Source organism: Tachysurus vachellii, chromosome 8 (assembly GCF_030014155.1).
Source record: "Tachysurus vachellii isolate PV-2020 chromosome 8, HZAU_Pvac_v1, whole genome shotgun sequence".
NCBI classification, from domain to species: Eukaryota; Metazoa; Chordata; class Actinopteri; order Siluriformes; family Bagridae; genus Tachysurus; species Tachysurus vachellii.
In genome coordinates this window covers 9,839,002-9,861,501 of record NC_083467.1, presented here as the reverse complement: position 1 = coordinate 9,861,501, position 22,500 = coordinate 9,839,002, and the positions used below count along the sequence as shown (strand labels likewise).

The 22,500-nt window shown below is 42.1% G+C and overlaps 1 protein-coding gene across 2 annotated transcripts in view; it reads right to left on the bottom strand.

Moving 5' to 3' along the window:
• Positions 1–22,500, bottom strand: part of igsf3 (immunoglobulin superfamily, member 3) — a 126,881-nt gene that overhangs the window by 32,363 nt on the left and 72,018 nt on the right. For both annotated transcript variants that reach the window (XM_060876151.1, XM_060876152.1), the window contains exons 3-5: positions 11,471–11,890; positions 4,318–4,704; positions 1,361–1,768 (exon numbers count right to left, since the gene is read on the bottom strand). In XM_060876151.1, the coding sequence (XP_060732134.1) occupies positions 1,361–1,768; positions 4,318–4,704; positions 11,471–11,890 (1,215 nt within the window). The remainder of the gene's footprint in view (positions 1–1,360; positions 1,769–4,317; positions 4,705–11,470; positions 11,891–22,500) is intronic.

Here is a 22,500-nt window from a genome sequence, read left to right as displayed (position 1 = left end):
ACCACTGTAGTGCATGTTAAACCTCTGCCACACAACCAACACTACACAACACACACTCAGCCACCACTGTAGTGCACGTTAAACCTCTGCCACACAACCAACACAACACAACACACAACACACACTCAGCCACCACTGTAGTGCATGTTAAACCTCTGCCACACAACCAACACAACACAACACACCACACCACACCACACCACAAGACAACACACAAAAATACTGGAACAATATCCAAGTACTTGAAGAGCAAACATATTTTTTTTGTGCTAATTATGCCGCTATCACACCTGTCTTCTGTCTTCGGTGTAATGCGGGACATAAAGAAGACATGAAGATGAGTCATGAGCATCTGCTGTCCCCACAATTACATGTGAGCAAGAAAAAAACGATTTATATGCTGTAACTAATTGGAAGTTCGATGTAAAGAGAAGCCAGTGAAATTATGAACATGGTATAATAACATAAGCAGGTCTTAAACAACGACACACTGCTGCTAATGAAGAATTTCCCTCTAGTGCTGAAACATGTAGCTCCTACAGGACTCACACCCTGTTTGTGTCGGACATATGGTGTTATTACTGAGGACCAACAAGGAAACAAGAATAGGAATATCTGACACTTTTGAAGACACTTGTGTGTGAATTTGTTTAGTTCCTAAAAGGTAAAGTTCTTAATAGTTTTCCTTCAAAATCTGCAACTTTTACTATAAGGATTGGATTCAGGTTGATGCTTCCTTAATATCATTATATCAATAGAAGCTCTTCACAGGGGGCACGGTGGCTTAGTGGTTAGCACGTTCACCTCACACCTCCAGGGTTGGGGGTTCGATTCCCGCCTCCACCTTGTGTGTGTGGAGTTTGCATGTTCTCCCCGTGCCTCGGGGGTTTCCTCCGGGTACTCCGGTTTCCTCCCCCGGTTAAAAGACATGCATGGTAGGTTGATTGGCATCTCTGGAAAATTGTCCGTAGTGTGTGATTGCGTGAGTGAATGACCCGTGACCCGAGGTAGTTCGGATAAGCGGTAGAAAATGAGTGAGTGAGTGAGTGAGCTCTTCAAAAGGATACTGATACAAGTGTGATACACTGATACAAATGTGTGTGTGTGTGTGTGTGTAGTCCATTTTATAGCAGACATATTCATAAAAGCACAGACAGAGCAAAGAAAGTCTTTTCTATCCATTAGGTGGCTTGTAATATGCTTTTTCAAGGCACAGTGTCACGAATGAATAGAAGCACATTTCAAGTTCTCTGACAGTTTCTATGCCCATGTGTTTTAGTAATAAAACGAGATCGGCTATCACCATTACAACCCAGCATTAGTGATATCGTCAGTTTCAACAAGCTCTAATTTTTCTTACCGACAGATCTCACTGATATGGCAGTGGTGGCTGTGTTGTCTCCGATCTGCTGCCACTCCCAGTCTGGCGCACTGCCGCTTTGTATCCACTCGGTGGCACTGCAGCGGTACTCCCCCTCGTCTGTGGGGTAGGCATTGTACAGGGAGAGGGTGAAGGTGTCCGATCGGATCCGTTCCACGTGGACCTCCCCGTAGCTGTGCCGCTCCAGGTAACTGGATCCAAGCTGTACGGTGCCAAAGCGGTCCACCGACGCCAGGTCAACAGCAGGGGCGCTGCCATCCTTGTCTGTCCACTGCCAGACGACGGACAGAGCCCCGACTGCGGAATGCGCTAAGCATGTCAAGTGGATGTTCTCTCCCTCCAACACCTCGGAGGAATTGCTGGTCAGTGACATGCTAATGTTACTGCCTAAAAGAGAGAGAGAGAAAGAGAGATGATGCAAAAGAAATCAACATTTAGTTTGCACTGATGAGGATCTTAGAACGTGTACTAAAAAACGTCATCTTGTCTTACTAGTCAACAGTCAATATGTCCTGTGATACAGACTAATAGTGATCCTTGTTACCGATTTAAAAGGCAATCTTCTTTGCTTTTTAAATCAGATTAACTACTTGCTCATGAACGATCTGAGATAGAGACGAGCTCACGATGGTGGCTGATCATGTGCGTTGCCCTTGCAGACTCTCCAGCTGGGTCCTGGTTTATTGTACTGTACAATGGTTAGTGGATGTAGACTGACAGGAGTTTGGGGACTGCTCTGGATCAGAAAGCTCAGTGGAGGATCTTGCAAGCACAGTGTGGATCAAAGCAGGTCCCTGGTGTTTTCGACAGGGATTTTTACTCACCACCACATCCTCTTTACAATCAAAGAAAATAGAAAAAAAAAAAAGAGACTTTGAAGGGGAACAATTTTTCTCTTGTGCTACTACAGAGCTGATCTTCCCTTGGGCAGAAAGTTTTCTCCAACATGGCAGAACAAATCACCAAGCAACATACTGTGCCACTACTACCAGCCCAGCCCACGCTCTTAAATACAGGAGGAGGCTGATTTTAATCTGTCTAAAATGAATATGTGAGGTTGTACGTCTGCGTTCTGATCTCCCAGCATATTCACCTTTGGTCTGCTTCTTATCTGGAGCTACGTGAGCCATAAGAAAAGAAGCTGTTAAATCAGCGAGTGCGTGAGCAGTTTCATCTTTGTCTCTTCCTCTCCACTGTCTGCCTGGTGCTTACTGATTTTCTCACCATGTTTTCTCAGCCTCAATGTGTTTGAGATTCCTGCCACCGCTGCAGCTGCTTCTTATCTGACTGAAAACCAGACCCTCCATCAGGCCCAATTTGTCAGCAGGGTTTCTGTGGCTTTGGTGTGCTGGCAGGCCTGTCACACATTGCCTCAATGCACAACATGAAGACCAGACATGGGAACTGATGAAGAACAGGACAGAAAGGGCAGAAAAGCAGTCAAACTGTCTGCGCATGTGTGTGTGTGTGTGTGTGTGTGTGTGTGTGCGTATCTGAATAAAACAGCGAGAGCAATTGAGATGGAGATAAAGACAAAACAAACATAATAAACAATAAAACCAAGAAGGAAAGGAAGAAATATAGACAATTGTTGTGTGTATGCAGCAGCCCCAGGCTGTTGTTATCGCTCTAATGGTCTCATAAAGCCTGCATATATTGCAGAAAAGCTCCTGGGGGACAAAGCCAAACAAATTACTCTAATAAAGACGATCTCTTAGGAACACATCCACAGAATCTCCCTCCTGCCTCTGTATTACATGAGTCGAGAAGCACCGGGATATAGAAGGGTGTGTGCTTGGGTCACTGGACATAATGTATTTACTTCTGCTATGCTTTCCTTGTTTATGGCTGCTTTAAGCAGATCTCTGGGGAGAGAGGCTGAGGATTCCACTTTCTGTCACCCGAATAAATGCACGTTTAAAACTGCAGCTGGGGCGAGTGTGGTGTGTACTGACATGGCTGCTTTGGGCCCCATGGTGTGTGAGAGCATGTCTGTGTCTGTGTGCAGTATTAACGAGGAAGGGGAGAGGATATGCTCTGCTGGACTGCAGCCTCAATCCTGGAGCTAATGCTCTGGTAGAGCTAGAGGGGACGGATATGGTGGTCAAATCCTCTACACCTGCTTCATGTCTCCGAGCTCATCCCAGCTGCTCTGCTTTGTTAAAGCGGGGGGTTCAACATTCTACATTGGCCTTTCGAATACCTGCTGATAGGATACTACTGGGATTTAGCTGTCTCTTCCTCTCTACATAAAGAAGCCAATAGAGCATAGAAATAGTCCTTAGAACCAACAAATTTACCCTCAATTCACTGAACACATACTTCAATATAAGAATACAGACTATAACATGTTTCAGGGGTTGTTCACGTTCGCCTTTAAGTTGCTAAAGAGGCCATCTTTGCTCCTTTCACCTTTTATTTACACTTTGATTTTCAGCATTTTAAGTCTTCGAACAGTTCTTCCTTCAAACAAACCCTTTCTTACATTTGCAGCACACCTTCAGCACGAGCAATAAAAACGAATATATGCACGGACACCATACTTTATTTCCCATTAAGGGGTATTTTACAGTGTCAAAAAAGGCTAAGGAGTTCAGACAAGGCATTATTCTACTTTTCCACCTTCATTACTCTCCAGGGTGGCGAATGGAGGTGATACGAGAGAGCCTAAACTCAAGATTTGTGGATCTGAGTAAACAAACCCCCCTCAATGGCCTTTGTAGAGTGTTACAAAAATCTGCTTGGACAAAGGGATGACACAGCTCTAATGGCCCGCTGCCCACAATATTACTGAATTTATTGCTGGGCTGCTTCCTTTCTTTACTGTCTAGTTAGTTTAAGAATGCAATACTACTCTACTTCAGTGGGAGAAAAAAAGCAGTGCTTAGGAATTTCACCTGCCTAAAGGGACCATCACTGAGAAAAAAAATACTCACTCAGGGGAGTCACGGTGATCTGAACATTACGGGAGCGCTTGCTTCGATCGATGAACTCTCCGGTGGGCGTCTTCTCTCTCTCAGTCACTCTGCAGATGTATTTCCCAGAATCCTCAGGAAGCAGGCGCTGCAGTTTGAGTAGGTGGATAGCTGGACTCTCTTTACGAACGGTCATGAGGCCAGTGGCCTCACGCTGCACGTAGTTTGCCCCCAGCACGGGCACAGCGCTGGGCCCCACCACGGCTATAGACGAGCTGCTGAAGACCCACGACACCGAGAAGTAACGCTCAGCAACATTCTGAGCATCTATGGTGCAGCGGAGCTCCAGCGGCTCACCTGCCGTGTAGGCCCGGCGATCTGTTGTCACTTGGATACTAAAGTCCCGATCTGAAAGAGAGAAAGACAGAAAATTTTCAGATAAGGGTTTATTGTACTAAGCAAAGGTTTTAGACTACTTGCCTTTGCACCATCAATCATTTTCACAGAAAAGACAATTGAGACTCCATCTGCATGGGCAAAGTTGGCACAAAAGTGAACTTATTTATACAATTAATTTTCCACACGGCATGCTGTGCTTCCTCCTCGCCAAAACAGTGTATTTTCCACTTCGACGCACTCGTTCGGTGCTGATCGCCCCAAGCTGTAATTACACACAACTTGAATCAGACTTCACAAGAACTGTATTAAAGTGTGAGTTCAAAGCTCTTGGCCATGTAGCACTCGTTCTGATGGAGTGAAATGTAATGAAAAGTTTACATGCCAATGTTGGACTTACTTCCTGTCTTTCCTGTACTACACTCTCAAAAATAAACGCATGTTAGACAGGACAAATCAAAGGACTCGTGTGACGTCAAAAATCCGTAGCTGTTGGCGTTTCTGCGCTTCAGCATCGCGTTGCTCTATTAGGATGTCGCTAGCCTGCAGCAGTCCAACGTGAACATTTATAAGAGTACAGGGAAACACAGAGCTGAGCACAGAAATCATTCATTACAGGAAGGATGAAGAAAGAACAGGCGGATGGGGGACTGGGGGATTGAAGAGGAGGGCTGATTTGGGGTGTAGAGCATGAGATGAGGCAAGAAATGAGAAAAGGGGATAACAAAATGAACAGGAAACTGACGCAAGAGTGATTTTGAGCCATATAGGCCATACATCATGCATTTTAATAAAGCATAGCGTATATATATAGTAAAGAGATCCACAGCAGGCTGGATTTTAAGTAACCGAAGGGCAGTACTGGGAGATGAAGTTCAGATCAGGATTCTGTCTGTGTCTCCACTCAGCGAGCTCTATCTGCTGGCTAATCATTGCATATTAGAACCTGTTAAGCTCCAGTCTCTTTAAAACCCCAAATACAGCTGCCTAATGAAGGCGTTCCAGATCAAAGCACAAAGCTTTGCTGGGATCTTTTTTGTTACCCTGTCATGTTCGTGCTACATTATGGTTTAAAAGAGATAATGGTTATAATACACACCCACAGCAGGGCTAGAGATAGCTGCTGGATATGGACAGCATATCAAACGACTGAGTACGCAGTCGCCTTCTATCCATTAAAATGTGCAGTGTTTGAATCTCTGCTAATGGGTGACGAAGCGAATCATATACTGTACATGACTCATATGTACGTGCGTCATACTGGAACACGCAGGAAGTAAAGATAAATGACACCCGTGGAGTACAGTACCCTTCTGTGAGTGAGCCTCACAAGCCTCTTGTTCCTTATTAATCAGTCCAAAGAGGTCATCTGACAGCTCTTGTGCAATTAATGAGTGTAAAGCCTTATCCATGATAAAACGCTCGTACTCGGACAGTAATTAAATTAACTCGGGAGAAAAAAAACGCTACGTCTTGCACGACCCTCTCTACGATTATATATTTGTCGATTTAATATGTTCGTGTTAAATCATTTGTGATTGTTTTTTATTCATCCACTGTTAAAATGATCAAGCTCCTCAATCAAAACTAAACAATGCACGATATTGTAGCTTCTGTGAATATAAAGTGGGTTTATGTTTATAGCTCGTATTATAACAGCCTCTTTAATCAGCCTTCAGGATCGCACTGTTCGAGTTTAGTTTATTCTTTCTCTTCAAAGAATTGAATTAATTGAAATGTCTACATCGGTTCCGAGTGATTGAATTGAATCACATTAACACAATTAGTTTTCTTAGGTTCAGTATGATTTTCGGAATGCTTAAAGCTCTGAATAACAGACCACAGAGCTGAGAATTGAGCCAACAATAAATGATGTAATTGCTTAATTGAAAAGACTACTATACTAGAGTTATACATCCTCATGAGATTATCCCAGTGTAACAGGTTTACAGTAATACTATATAGGGATGGGCGAGTACAGCATTATCTGTATCTGTATCCGTATCTGTTAACCATATGAATTATCTGTATCCGTATCCGTACTCGGAGTGGGTGGGGCTTGCCTTGAAATGAGCAGGGCTTTAACCGGTAATAATTAATTTGTAATATTTATAACATTAGCTTACTACCTTTATGTTTCTATGAAATACAGCAAAAACGTGTCAGACACTCAGTGTTTGGTTACTGGTTAGAGACAGCTGAAGGTTTAAAAAAAGAAAAAAAAATCTCCGACAGGCAGAGACGCAATGCGAGTCGCATTCTACCAAGCAAGCACCACGTCTGAACGAACCCACGTTTACCAGAACTCTACTGGTTAGTAAGTACGTATTATTAACGTTACAACCCGAAGAAAAAAGCCGAAGAAACCCTAAATGTTAACGGAAAAGACCCGCGAACCCGAGTGACTGAGGGAGAGACAGAGAGCTGTTCTGTATGTGACTGTGAGTGAGCAGAGCGAGACACAGCAACACAATACATCTGTATGTGTGTAGGGGAGGGGCGCTGTGACTAGCCTATCACTGTAGGGGAGGGGCGCTGTGACTAGCCTATCACAGAATGCTGACACAATCAGCTACCCAATGATGATTTTCATTCAATCCGAGCACAGATATTGACTCGTATTACTCGTATAATACTCGTACTCTGCAGAAGTGCTTTATCCGTACCGGATACTCGTTTCAGCCGAGTATCCGGCTCATCTCTAATACTATATGTACTGATCATGTTCACTCTAATCGTTATAAACGTGTTAATATTCGGTTTAGTATAGCAAAGAAATCAGGTTTCTTGCAAGATTTTATGCAAACTATAACATTTTTTTAAACCTGACTGACCATGTATTCCTTTTTTTTTTTTAGTGTATTAACTAACCTATTGTGACTCGTGTGACTAGTGACTCGTGTCAGAAACAAATATGTTTTCCGATCAGTGCTGGCTCCGATCTTTCACCCAGGTGTCTCGTTTGGTCTTAAAATGCACTGCTGCCGCCAGCGAAAATGCAGCAAACAGTAAATGCTGTTTTTTGTAGCAACCGCATACACCAAAGCGTGTTCTATTTCAATTACCCCGGAAATGAGGTAAAATATATTTGCATATTGGGCGGGAGTAGAAATATCGGATTGATATCTGATTCGCCAAGACGCATTTATGTGGCCTAATGTAAATGGAACAGTTTTTGATCAGAGAAAACACATGAAGTGACCAGGTGTAAAAAGGCCCAAAGAAGCAAATCAAACTAGCACCTGTCCAGACGGGGCTAACATTTGGCTGCAGACTTTAAGGCAGTAATTTAGTCTGTCAGAGGAAGTGGGGGACAGCGCTGAAAAGGCCAGTTCAGACAGACAAACACAGATGAGCACCTGCAAATGGTGGAATTACTCCATGTCACAGGGCTGTTAAGTGACACGCATTTCGGTCTTTTGCCACGCTCTCCCACCACACATTGTATTTCTCACGCAGAAAAACTTTTTGACTATTTATCATATATTTAATATGCCGCAGCGCCCAAAATGTATCAGTCCGCACCCCTGTCTCTATGGAACCAGGCAGTAATCATGCGCGTCTCCCCTGGAGTGCTTAGTTGAGCCTGACATTTATCAGCCAATCAAAAAAAAGAGGCTACACAATAGCCAATCAGAAAATAGCACTATTGTATCTGGGTAAGATTTAACGCAACAACCAATGGAAAAAAAAAAAAGCATATCGTGGAATTGTTCAGCATCATCCTCGTTCACCCACAGAGAAAAACACTGGACTGGCTAACTTTCAGTCATTATATAAACTGCTTGTGCATCCACTGATTAAACGTCAAGGGAAATCTATTTATGATTTACAAAAGCTCATCTCTGACCTCATAAAGAAAGCTATGCTTTAAGATTTCACATTAATATGAGATGAGTAATGAGTGAAAATAAGGCTCATTACGGAATGTTTGGGGCGAACAGTTGTGGGAGATTTGATTTTGTTATGTATAATGTGTGCTGAGTGAAACAAGAGAGCACAAAATCTAATAGAGGGAGATATGCCTGAGGGAAGTGCGCACAGGAAAAACCCTGACATTCTAATTTGAAAGAAGAGAAAGAAGAGAATAAAAAAACAGAGGAAAAGAGTCATGCATCAGTAAGCCATTTGGGGGGTGGTGAGTCGGAGGAAAGTGAGGATGCTGTACGTAAATACAAGTTGCTGTTTGGGGAAATGAAACCACAAATCTCAGCGCTAGCCAAATCTCCCTTCTGTGTGCTGTTGTGTTTATGTTCGAGCATTCGTATATAATTTGTTTCTTTGTGAGCTCACATTTATTAGCAGAAACACAATAAAAACATACCCAGCGACCTTCTTACACACACACACACACACACACACACACACACACACTAACCGAGCAACACCCACAGTACACACACAACCAACAACCCACCCACATACTCAACAACCTGCTCACAGACCCCAAAACCCACTGCTGGCAGTGAATCCATTCAGAGACACAAACTGCCCTCTGCATTGTCCTGGCTCGGGTTAGCAGTCTGCCAGCTCAGACAAAGCATCCTGTCCTTATAACCCCCAACTGCTGCAAGGACACTTGGTTACAGCAGGCTTTAAAAGACAAATCGTTTTCCTTCATCTGCGCTCGGCTCAGGGAACGCCGTTTGTAATTCCAATGAGAATTACTCTCACTCAGCATACAGAGTGATCACAGCACATCTGCTCTGCCTTTTTCACGTCACCTTGACCAAGCTTAACTCAATCTTTCAGATTCACTGACTGACCTTAGCTTTTATTCATCATCCTGATAGCGCTTAATGACACCCCAGTGTCTGCTGCCAGAGAAAGTGGGTAATTAAAATGCTCTCATCCAGCAGAACAGAAGAACAGACAAGTCCCTCAAATCCATCCCAGTGTCACCGAGCTTCCTAGAATTTTGCTTTGTATCTCTTGTCTTTCATCCTGCATTTAACAGTTTGTATGTACTTAAATAAACTGCAAAACAAAATGAAATTTGGTCACAATTTGGTCTTAAACTCAATGGTAAGCAGCTGAGCCAAGATGCCTTTAGTGTGGCATCTTCAAGGGTTCAACCCTTGAACCCTTATTCAAGGGTTTCTGCCAAATGCCGTTAATGATTGATTTATGGGATAGGCATGTCTGCTAGCAAACACACCTAGCTGACGAATTCACTGCTTAAAAACAGTAATCATGCAGCATAAAGGTTTGTCCTTTATTGCCGTCTTCTGAAAGAGAAACTTTCAGATTTTATACAGTATGTAGACGGAGATATGATCCTGCTGATATGACACTGGTGGGCTTTAATCTTTAATTTCTGCTGAATCATTTATTACTAATTTTACTACTTGCAGTGACTCAGAAGGAGAACTTTGCAAATATCATTCCAGGGTGAAAAATTAGCAATGAAACTATAGACTGCCATAAAACAAGGACATCAGTAGACAGGAAATAAATGACATCCTTCGGCCTCTCAACGCTGCTAAACAAGCCAGCAGCTTTCCATACAGAGGGCAAATCCATAGCCTATTTGTCCCCATCTCCTCTCTTATCCTACTGTCCTCTCATCTCTGTGGAGAACATGCTCTTCGACTCACTGTTTCTCTTCCCCTATATGTTCAACTGCCAACCAGCAGACACAGAATCCATCAAGTTTCTACTTCCTGACCAGGTGCCTTTGAGATCTGTGCGGTCTGCTCTACTCCGTTCTCTTCTCCAGTCTCGCTCCACCTGATTCAAGTCTCGAGTGGCCAATAACATGGTGTTCCAGACATCCCATCCTGCTGTGTGTTTGATGAGGAGGTAGGCTGTCACCTTTCATTCCCATCAAGCCGCTGGGCAGCAGAGCTCTGAGAATGAGTTACCGACTTGAGATCGGGCACGGCGAACACCTACATCCACTATAACACGACGTCTTATGGTGCTGGGGAACAGAACACCAACATAAAAACTGACTGAACTGAAATGAACTGAGTCCAGAGGTACTGGAGGGTTCGTTATGCACATATACGAATTGCACAGCATGTCTAAGAAGAAGGTTTAATTCTCTCTCTCTCTCTCTCTCTCTCTTTAAAGCTTATAGGAAGTTTATTTATTATAGGAATTCCACAGACACTGGCTGGGATAGTGTGGCTGTTCGATTTCCAGAGAGCTGAGCCAATCCAGTCTTGACTACAATCTACACTATTATAATCTTCAAAACACAACCAGCACCAGTAAAATGGGAATATCCTCTAGTGCACAGGCCATGGATAAACTCTACCCCGGGTAACAGTGATAAGAGGATTGACTGTTGCCTCCCTAGGAGGCTGGTAATGAGCTTAATTTCAGATAGCGATCTGCACATAGCATACATACTGTAAGCCTGAAATGGCTTCTGTGTACTGCACGGTTTCAGCTACACTGTGGCTGTGTTTAGGCAGGACAGAATCATTCTGAATGAGCTTATGCCACAAAACAAAACAAAAAATTCAGTATTCGATATTTCTCCAAATCCTCTGTGATCTATGTGGGAAATGGACCTTATTGTGTGTTTCAGTGGAAGTATAACCGCATGTGTGTAGGTTTGGGGGATTGTGCAACTAGGGAAGGTGTCATATTCATCAGAAATCTTATGCAACCCTGAAATACTCTGGAAGACATAACTGTGTATCAAGTAACTTAAGTAATACTTTACTTTGAGGATGTATACAATAATAATAATAATCTTAAGCAGGAACTCGAAGTAAATTCCATGCAGGGATCCCCATGATGCAAACCTGTTCACCCTGGCTCTTACCTGTGGGCTGAACTTTGACCATTGTCTTGTCAGACTGCTTGCGCGTCATGCTATACCAGGAGCGATCAGGGTCCTGGATCCACTCTGATGCCTCGCAGTAGTACTGGCCCTGATCTGTGGGCTGTAGGCTGTAAATGGTGAGTCGGTAGGATGTGCTGCTAGTCTTGTCCAGCCGCACATCTCCGGAGGACAGACGCTGGCGGTATGACGTTCCCGGTCTCAGTACCATGTCCCGCGTCAGGGTGACAAGGTCCCTAGGCGCGGCAGACGGCTCGTCCAGGGAGCGCACATACCAGCCGACTGCAACGTGTGTGTGCTGAGACGTTTGGCGTGTTACCTCACAGCTCAGAAGCAGCGTGTCCCCTTCCACTTTGGACAGTGTCTGAGTGGTCGAGGTGACAGACAGAGTGTCCGGGATCACTGAAAAGAAACGGGAGAGAAAGGCGCAACGTTAGAAACGTGCACATAAACGCTCATCATTTGCTCATGTTCTCAAACATCTTCAAATTTAATCAGGATTCTTCCAGCAGTGGAGCTTAACCTTGTTATTATTGCTGCTCTTGACCTCAGAAAAATAAAACCCCTTACTTACTTTCTCACTCTGGTCTCAGCTGACCAACCCTGTTCCCTTCTGTTCTTAAAAATACATTCTTAATATCCTCGAAATTGCTGTCATGTGTTGTGCTCTAATCCGATTCAATACTATTTAACTCTCCAGTATCCACTGCGTTTTACCATGCAGCTAACATCAATTAGTGTCGGCTGTAACAGCTCAAGCCTGGCAGGTCCAAGCTAATTCATCCATTACTGCATGTTCGGTCCTCATCTTATGGGAATGAGCTTAACCTGCTGTGCGCAAGCGTCAGCAAACAATCTGTAATGAAACTTCATACACTTTGGAGTGGTGCTATATCACACCTAGTTATTTTGAACTGATTAAAAAGAAGAAGCACAATTTCTTTGCATATCCCAGGTGAGAAAGTTGGGGTCAGCTATGATACAGCACACCTCTAGCAGCTTGGTGGTGCGGTGGATTGAACCCTGACCTTCAAATCAAGAACCCAGAGCCTTTACCACTTGAACTTGTACACACTATTTGACTGTTTTCACTTGTATTCCCCATCTCATTTTTCTCATCTTGAAGTCAACAAAAAAAAAAAATACAGCAATGTGTCTTTCTAACAATAACCAGCAATTTTGTCTCTTGTGTTGGAAAGCTTACTGACCGATCAATCCAATGCACTAACACATGAGACTCATTCCATAAATGTTCACTAAATCAAAGCTTTAGAAGTCAGAAGCTTATCAAAAATCAGTTTATTATAAGCTGTACATTATATCGAGCTTGCATGGTACTATTCCCTATGAATGAGCTGTTTTTATAGAAATGATATTGGTTTAGAAGGAGTACATTTTAATAACCTGTCCTTTTATGTCCTGCTGGAACTGCTATCAGAGCTGCTGGAGGAGAAAATGAATACACACCTTCTGATTTGTGAACTGAGCTCAATTGAGAAGTCAGATAAATGAGTGACTGATTAGCTTTTACTGAACCATGTAGCCATATCTTTTATCATGTAAGGACAGGTAATGCAATGATTTAATGTTGAACAGACTGCAAAGATCACTCTAAGCCAGTTTTATATAATAAAAATCATTCCAAGTCTCACTTTTACCAGCCATGATCATTTTCACTATTGCTGCTATATTACACAAAGAATATTTCTGTTTACATGACCCTGGTTTCTCCATGAGCCTGGACCGTGACGTCAAAAAGATCCTAGTAATTTTCCTTAATCGCAGGTCTATTGTTAGAGGATCTTTATTGCATAATCTGACAGGAAGAACATTATATTACATTATGTCACAGACTAAAAAACAAAAAAAACATATACTGGGATGATCTTGTACTGAACATTTAAAAACATGCTGGAAATAACAATGAAATGAAGAAAGCCATTTAAGAATACCACAGAGAGGCTGAAGTCTGAGGCTCAAACTCACTTCAGTCGATCTTTCTCTTTACATATATCCACTAAAATAATGGACGCTTGGCTGAGATGATAGAAAAGCTTAAAGAGCAGATGAGAATGGGAGACAGAATAAAGAGTGATGTCAGCGTTAGAGTGCTTTTAGAGCAGTGCCTCTATTTCAGAAGCATGGATTTTGCCTTACGGATTCATCCGGTGTACTAGACGCCGATTTCACTTCTACTGAGAATGGTTATTCACCACTTGTCTATCGCAGACTGCATTAAAGCATTAATGTGTGCCATGATTTGTGGTTTGAGTTGAACAAGGTCAGAGTCCTGAACACATTGAATACTAGAAAAACTGTGGTTGAGGTTAAGGCTTTTAACGCTGCTGGTATCTGCTGGAAAAAAAAAAGTACAAATGAGAACGCTGGCATTCGGTGGAAAGAAACCATGCTCAGAAAGCTCAAGAATATAAGGATGAATGTTTGAAAAGGTTGAGAATTAATCTCCATTTCTCATATAACTGGCCTGAGAAGAATAAAAAAAAACAAAAAAAACATATTTGAGTCTGATCATGGACACCATGCTTGTGCACCCTCGCTGTTGTTAGCAGAGTTAGGGAGACGAGAAGGGCTATTGCCTCATAAAACATTCCTCTGTGAAGGCGTTTTGTGTGTACAAGTGAGTATGTGTGGGCATGGACGAGAACAATTCTCCTCGTTCCAATACAGCAGAGCCAACAGTCCACCCACACCAAGAACACTTGATGAACATATCATCCAAATAAGGCAATGGCTGAAATCAGTAAACTTCATTTACCCAGGTATTCCACAAGCCCCCAGAGACACGAGTCTGTAGCTCATCACCACCAAACACAAAGGGGGATTTAAAAAAAAAAAACAGAAAAAAAGAAGTGTTTGTTACCATAACAACTTCTCACCGAGTGCCAAGCAGAAATGGCCTGCTGTTGCCATGCCAACACTAAAGTCTAAATTCTCAACTCCTGGAGCAATAGAGAGCATCAGACAACTTTATCTAGAGATGCTAAGGCTTCCTATGCCAGGCCAGGCTTCCAGGAAGTGAGTTCAGCAACGAGCAAAGCCATCTGCATTCAAGCCAAGACATTAGTGAGTCTAACAGCTCTCGGGATATTCCAAAGGCAATCACTCGTATACCTAAAAGCATGTCAGTGATCAAAGCCAAATCTCACTATTGCTTACAATCCCATTTTAATTCAAAATAAAGTAGATCAAGCCGGGGCTGAGAACGAGACAAACATAAGCTCTTCTCCCAAAGTGTTCGGTTTCAAAACGTTGGCCAAATGAACGGCGAATGATGTCGTCGATGGGGCAAGTGCACCTCCATCTTCGCCTTCCTTTACCTTGTCAGCGTGCATCGTTTTGTGCAAGGTCAGTACCATTCATTAGTTCCAGACATAATAGACCTGCTCGTCTCACAGCTTTGTGGTCTGGAGTTTGTCTAGGAGATGTGTTCTGACCCTGAAGCATGTAAGATAGCAGCTGAGTGAGCTTTTCCTCCAGTTGGAATAAAGGGACTCTTCAGGGATCTTCTGTCTCCATGACAATCTTCCACATTCTGCAATTCCCATTTGCTCTGTGACCCCAATCTACACAGTGGAAGTGGGCCGTTGGTGCCGTGTGGCCAAGGCTAAATCTCAGAGATAAGAGCTACACGTCAGGTTGTGAGTGGGTGTGTATGTCAACGTCACACAACATTCTTTCTTTCTTTCTTTCTTTCTTTCTTTCTTTCTTTCTTTCATTTGTAACATCAACTAAATTTTGGGAAGGTCCAGTTTCATTCATTAGTTTCAGACAAATAACACGTAGATAAAACCCTTTATACTGTGGTTTGGGTTTATTTCACACTGGCACTTCGAGAACATTTGATTATAGCCGTGTATGGACTGCTTTTAAATCCCACTTAAGCTCCTGCAGAAAATTTGACCAGCCTGACCCTTCTGCTTTCACAGGTATCGTGTACCTCCCTGTAAACTTTGACAAATTTTAAAAAAGGTTTACATGGAAGGTTCAAATACCCGGCACTAGAACGACCAAAATCTGAATAATTTGTTATTAAAAAAACCACACTGACCCTGACTGGTATAAGACAGTTACTGTGGATGAATGTTTAAGTGGTATAAACACTCAAATGTCCACTTAAAGCATCTCATGACTGTTTGCTAATGTAGGGGATGTGGCAGCTCAGTGGTTGCGAGTTCAAATCCCAGAGCCACCAAGCTGTCACTCCTGGGCCACTAGACAAGGCTCTTAGACCCTCAATTGTTCAGCAGTGTCTATAAAATGCCATAAATGTAAATGTTAATCTATGTGGCCTTTCTTTGTTCCATATGTTTGATGTCTCACTGCCTTGAATTAAAGCAAAACTCACAAACTCCCACCACTTTCTGTCCTGAAGCACTCCTTTACTCTGAGACAAAACTGTTTTGAACTTAAAGCAGAGGGACTAAAGCTGCCTTCATGTGCTGACAAAATGATCCTACTTCCTATTGCTGAAGTGGTAATTACGAGTAGGTCTGGTTCACACGCTTTGTTATTGAAAAGCACATGAAAAATCGAGGGCACTTTATTCTGACAACGTAACACTTAATATTCAACATAAGGCCTATTATTGAAATAAAAATATACCACATGCATAGAATTTTTACTGATCTTCAGAAATGAATGGCAGTGGCGGCTCAAGCAGTTAAGGCTCTGGGTTGTTCAGCAGAGGAAACGAGGTTCAAGCCCCAGCACAGCCAAGCTGTCACTGTTGGGCCCTTGAGCAAGGCCCTTAACTCTCTCTGCTCCAGAGTGCTGCATCAAGGCTGACCCTGTGCTGTGACCCTCCAAAAAAAAAAAAAGTTGAAATATATGTAATGTATACGTGACAAATAAAGCCTTCCATTCTATTCTACGAATATGACTAAAACAGCAAGTGCTAACAATTAGCTGTTCTTAGGAAAATGAGTACAACCTGTCATTCAGTACAAAGAATGACTCCCTACTTTGCTGAAACTCATGCATCAAACTGACCTTGGTGTTTCACAGCTGTAATTATGACTTGAAGGTTTGTTTCGTAGTGGGAAACTCCCATTTGTGGTCATTCTGAAAGCAGGTGAATGCTTTTCACTTTTCTCTTCTCTCTCTGTAGCTAGTCTCTGATCCAAAAAAAAAAAAGTCTAGCGCTGCTGTATTATAAACATCATTATTTCATACACATACACAATACGAATGACGTGTTAGCTTTTGGTTAAAAATGTCCTTAACGTTTAATCTGTGGTGCTGAAAACCAACTTTTCTTACACTTTTCCTACAGTGAGTTCTTGTGTGTCACAGCAAACCCAGAGCTGCAGATTAGGAGCTACTATGGGAGATTAACATAAGAGAATTAGTGAAGGTTAACTGGTTGGACCTTCTTATCAAGCATTAAAAATCATTTTGCCATGGAGCTGATTTAAAACAACAAGAACCATGGAGAAAGAAAAAAAAAAAATCCATCCTTTCTCCTGAAGCTCAAGTAAATGAGACTTCCCACTCCATTGCACCCCATGTTAACCCTGCTCATCTCCATTACAATATCAAATGCGTCAACTAGCAAAAGTGGCCTGTCAATTAACATAATCCCACAGTTAATACAAATGCAAATTCGTTGAGGATTAATTAGATAATTAGAGGATAGTGGAAGGAGGCACCTCCCCGCCAAACAGCCCTTCAGCATCGTTTCCTCGACTCAGTAGCGTTGTGGTTACGTAAAGAGGACAGAATTAAGAAGCTTAAGAATGAGAGTGCTAATTTAAAGACAGGATGCTTCAAAACAACTCGGCATATGGTTCTTCTCTTCGGTGCGCAGCTCATTTGTGGCATTAGCGGACCATGCTAATGCACATTAATTAACACCATGGCCCTTTCTTTAGGCCCTGTTAGCTCTCTCCACCCATCAGCGTATTTGTTCTGTCCCTTTCTGTCCATTTCACACACACAGCCTAAACATCTGATGCAGTATGGCATTAAACCTATCAGGAACTGGTATTTTTATCATTTCTATTCTATTACAAGCGCGTCCTTTCTCCTGTAGTGCAGAGCCTAGCCTCCTGCTCTTTTCACACACACACACACACCACACACACACACACACACACACACACACACACAGAGTCCACTTCCTGTGATGCACATGCCACAAAAAACATCATGCATTTATTTCCCTCATGAATGCATGCTAAGAGAAGATTTTTAGCAGACTGGGAGTCAATGATAACTTACATCTGAGGTGAGCAGAAAAGCATTTCAGACATGCTGTAGCTTAAGGTGGATGAAACAGGAAAAACAGGAGTCTAAGGCTACAGTGGGCACAGACTCACACAGGTATATGACACAACAGTGGTTGAGTGCATCTGCAGCATATCAGGGAGACTGTTCTTTCCCACAATCATTAAACACGTTTTTCCAAGGGGATGTTATCAGTGTGGCACAGGAAGATGAGACCTGCTTTCTGAAAGTACTCACATTTCCCTCAAGTCCCTCATTTTGTAATAGATGCAAAAGCAGTCCAAAGGAGGTAACCTCCTGTGTGCTTAACTAAAAAAAGTGCGAGGGAGTGAGAGTGACTGAGAGTGACTGAGAGAGACTGAGAGAGAGAGAGAGAGAGAGAGAGAGAGAGAGAGAGAAAAAGAAGACTCTTTAATCATTACATTTTGAGAGCCAAGAGATCGGCCTTCTCATTGAGACATCGGCCCTCCCTCTGTGTGTGTGTGTATATGTGTGTGTGTGTACGCACAACCAAAACTCGCCTCTGGCATTGCCACTCTTACTGACAAACAGGCAGACATACACACACACACACATGCACACATCACAGTGTTACAATTTTATTTGAGTGGCGTATTAATGTTATATACAAACACAACGGAATACAAACAACATCTGTGAAATAAAAACATACCCTGCTGAAAAATCCAGCATAAACCAGCATCAATTCCATGCTGGTCCAGGCTGGATTTTACTGGTTCATGCTGGTATAGTGCTGGTCAGTGCTGGTATAGTGCTGGTATAGATGGGTCACCAGCATAGTCATGGTGTTATCAAGCAAAACGGGGCTGGTGTAGCTGGTTAACCAGTATGATCTTGCTGGAATGAGCTTTATGGGAACAACCTTTATTTTTGCTTGTGTATGTTTCTATGTAACACATTAATATAAGATTAAAACACAATATATTGGAATATATTTAATTATAAGTGTGTTATTTCTTTTGCTCCCTCTTTTGAATAAAGAACTGAAATAACAAAGCTCAAAAAAGCTTTGAATAACAAAGAATAAAAACATTTAAAAATCGTTCGTTAGGGATTAAAGTGTCTCCACACATTAAATATAGTAATACCAATAAATGTTGACTTCCCGGGCTCCATGAGGGAAGCAGCATATAAATCATACAGAATTTAGAAAGAGATATATATATATATATATATATATATATATTACCCAGCATCAGCGTTGCTATGCAACCTTTAAAGCAACTATGTACACAAAGGTAAATGTAGTTCCTGCACTTTCCAAAAATAAATCTCGCAATGTTTTCGACTACATTATATCCTTAGAGTGTTTATCGAAATTAGTATAAGTGCACGTGTTCCACATCATCTTGTTTTTGCCACTTTAATTAGGATTTTCTTTGGGGAGAAGCTTCCGCTTCTACACGACGAATCTGCTGATCACTGGGAATCAGAATGTTTTGCATACGTGAGGTACCTGGATGACGGCTGGACTGCAGTTGTTTCAATTAGCGAAATGAAGGACTTTAACTACGACATGTTTGACCAAACTCAGGTTTTTTGGGTACGATGGAAGCAAGACTTCTTCAGGGCACAAATACTGATGCTTAAAGGTATGTAACTTAAGCAGTAGCTGTTTTATCGTAACTCGTTCACTGCACAATATAAACAAATGAGTGATGTATAGTTTTGTTTCTTATTTTGTTTCTATAATTTTTCAGAGAATAAAGAAGATATAGAGCAGGAGTTGTCTACAGGCAGACGACTCCGGGTAGCACCTCTTAAAAAAAACATGGTCATCGCCACCACATACTACTTGTTACTCGCTAAAAGAGAGAGCGGAAGCTAAGACCAAAAATGTGTGTTGTAAAGGTTATATTGTTTTTTTTAGCAGGGTACACACACATCGAGAGAGAGAGAGAGAGAAAATAAGAGAGAATAAGAGAGAGAGAGAGAGAGAGAGAGAGAGAGAGAGAGAGAGAGAGAGAGAGAGAGAGAGAAAGATTTAAAAATAGAAACAGTACAACAATCTAGTATTTAAAAGAAAAAACAACAACCTAGGAAACAGGCAGAGAGAGAGCGAGAGAGAGGAAAGACAGAACAACAATCTGTTCTATATTCATAATATGCATTGACCTTTTTGTGATATCTGCAGATTATTAAACACATTTACACTGATACGTACCATCACATTTATTTACTGCAGCGATTAACTTTTTATTCCTGAACCTTCTGCCCACAGACAATCTACCTATGATGAGAAATGTATTCAAACTAGTGTCTGATCAGCATCATTAGCATCGTTTATACATTTGAACGGTTTCTTCCCCTTTACTGAAAGGAATAACCTGCTGTAATAAACAGACACGTCTAGCTGCCATCGATTTAAATCCGTTGAAGGAATGAGAACTATAAAATGCTATACTGGGAAAGAGGACTTTTCTACTTTCACATTATGGTTATCACATTGTTCAAGAAAGTTAGAATAATATAAAAAAATACCCCAAAACCCTGGGGGTAAAAGCCATTCTAAGAGAATCAGTGGTGTAGAATGACTAATCATTTTGATATTTCCTTTCAGCACACTGTCCTGACCTCTTATCTACCCTGCTGTCCTCATTCCAACCCCAGACACATAGAGCAAAAGCCCCAAAGCACTTTGAGGATGAAGCTAAATGTCATTCTGGATTCCACCGGAAATGAATAAAATCCCCTGCTGCCCACTTAGGTCAGGTTAGGTGCACATAAACTGGCACTGGACTCGAGCTGGACCGACCCCGCATACAGCGGAGAGGGCTACATCCTGGGCGAGGGAATGGATTTGGTGGAGGTGTAGAGACCAGAGTGAAGGGCTACAGGAGTCTCTGCTCCGGTTCATTTGCTGTGTGCTGCTCTGTGTCCGAGATCCTTTCAACAGGACCAACATTCATGGAGGCACTTTGTCACCTCTGTACACTTCCTCTTAGCAGCACTGCTCAACTGATACAGACAGCAGGACTGAACACACACACACACACCGTTCATATATTCAGGATAAAGGCACGGAATGATAGAGAGTGAGAGTAAATGTTCAAGGACAATGTATGTGAATGCAGTTAAGTATTCAGATAGCATACAGGGGAAAAGTGTATGTTATGTTTGTATACAAAGCACTCGAACACCGTGACACCGTGTCTCAGTCCTCTCCACTTAAAGCCGACAAAAGCTTCTGCCAGCTTTAGCTAATGGCTTTTTTTATGCTTCGTCAAAAATGCTCTGGAGAAGCTAAATAAACTTCTGAAAACCTGGAATGCTCCAGAACAGCAGGAGGAGGAAGAAGAGGAGGATCTTAGTCATTTGCAGTCTATTTATTAATAAACAGCGAGGTAAAAAAAAAAAAAACAAGAAGTAGAGATAAGCTGTTTACATTCTTTAATGTAGATAAGGTTGAGTCCACTGAACAAACTAGATAACAGTTAACAATAAACTAGATAAAAGATAGTTCTTAAACAATGTCTAGAAAAAAGCTAGATTACTAAGCTACATTATTAAGAGCCAACCAGCTGCTAAATATGAACGGAAGAGTGCAGAACAACTAGAGTCAATGATCTGGCGTTCAAGAATGAACTGAACTGTGTGTTTATGGGTGGAATTCAGCAAGGATGGATAGATAATCGCTTCTGCTAATTACTTTCTGTATAGTGAATACAGTGGAATGAGAAAGGAGACTCTGCTCCGGTATCATGCTGCATCGCTCCCTCTCCCACACTACCATTTCATTTTCCCTTGACGATTAGGGTCAGAGAATATGAACCCAGTGAAGGAGCGGTAATTGGGTTTTGCTCTGTGATGGAACGGTGTAAATTGTGTCATTCCACTTTACTGAAGGGCTCTTATTCGTTCAGTGAAGTGGGGACATTACCAAATACACTTATAAGCTGACTGGATGTTTGGATGCGGTCAGAACTGTATTTGTATATGGACATGCTGTGGAGTAATCAAAGGTGCACATGCTGGATGAGTGGGCACGCAAGCACACACACACACACACACACACACACGCTCTTACACACACATCCGCGCTCACTCACTCATATACAGGCTCACTCATACACACACTCACTCACGCAGAATCTTCTTCATTGTAAAATCACCACCTATCTCATCTGTGCACCTCAGTGGGTATATATATATGTGTGTGTGTGTGTGTGTGTGTGTGTGTGCGTGTGCTATATATAGTAAAATTATAAATGTAACTTTTCCTTCCAATTAAGCCTTTTTAATCTGCTGCAGTGGGAAATTACCACCTACCCTACTGAGGTGAGCAGATTAAAAAGGCTTAATTAGAAGGAAAATGTGCATTTAATTCTACACTGTGTTGGTACTGTAAAAGACCTGGAATTAAAAATAGTAGTCTAAAACGATCCCTTCGATCTCTCCATAACAGCTACTGTATATTCATAAGTTAGTGGATTTGTCTTAACGGGAACGGGGGAGACTAAAATGACCCAAGCAAATAAAGCAGAAAACAGTGCAGTGATTGAGGAGGCAGAGAAAGCTGATGAGAGATAAATCTCAGCCATGGACACAAGTGGACTGTAATAAAGTGATGCTCAGCTGTGCAGCTGGATGCTCCAGTTTCAGCTTGTGAATATCTTTCCCACCCACACTGAAGTCACATTTCACTTCTTGCTTCTAAACAGACAAATGAGAGCCTGCGTGAACTCTTGACTTTGATACAGCTGTCACTTGTGTTACCTTGGAGAAGGTTTGCTACCTGAGAAACG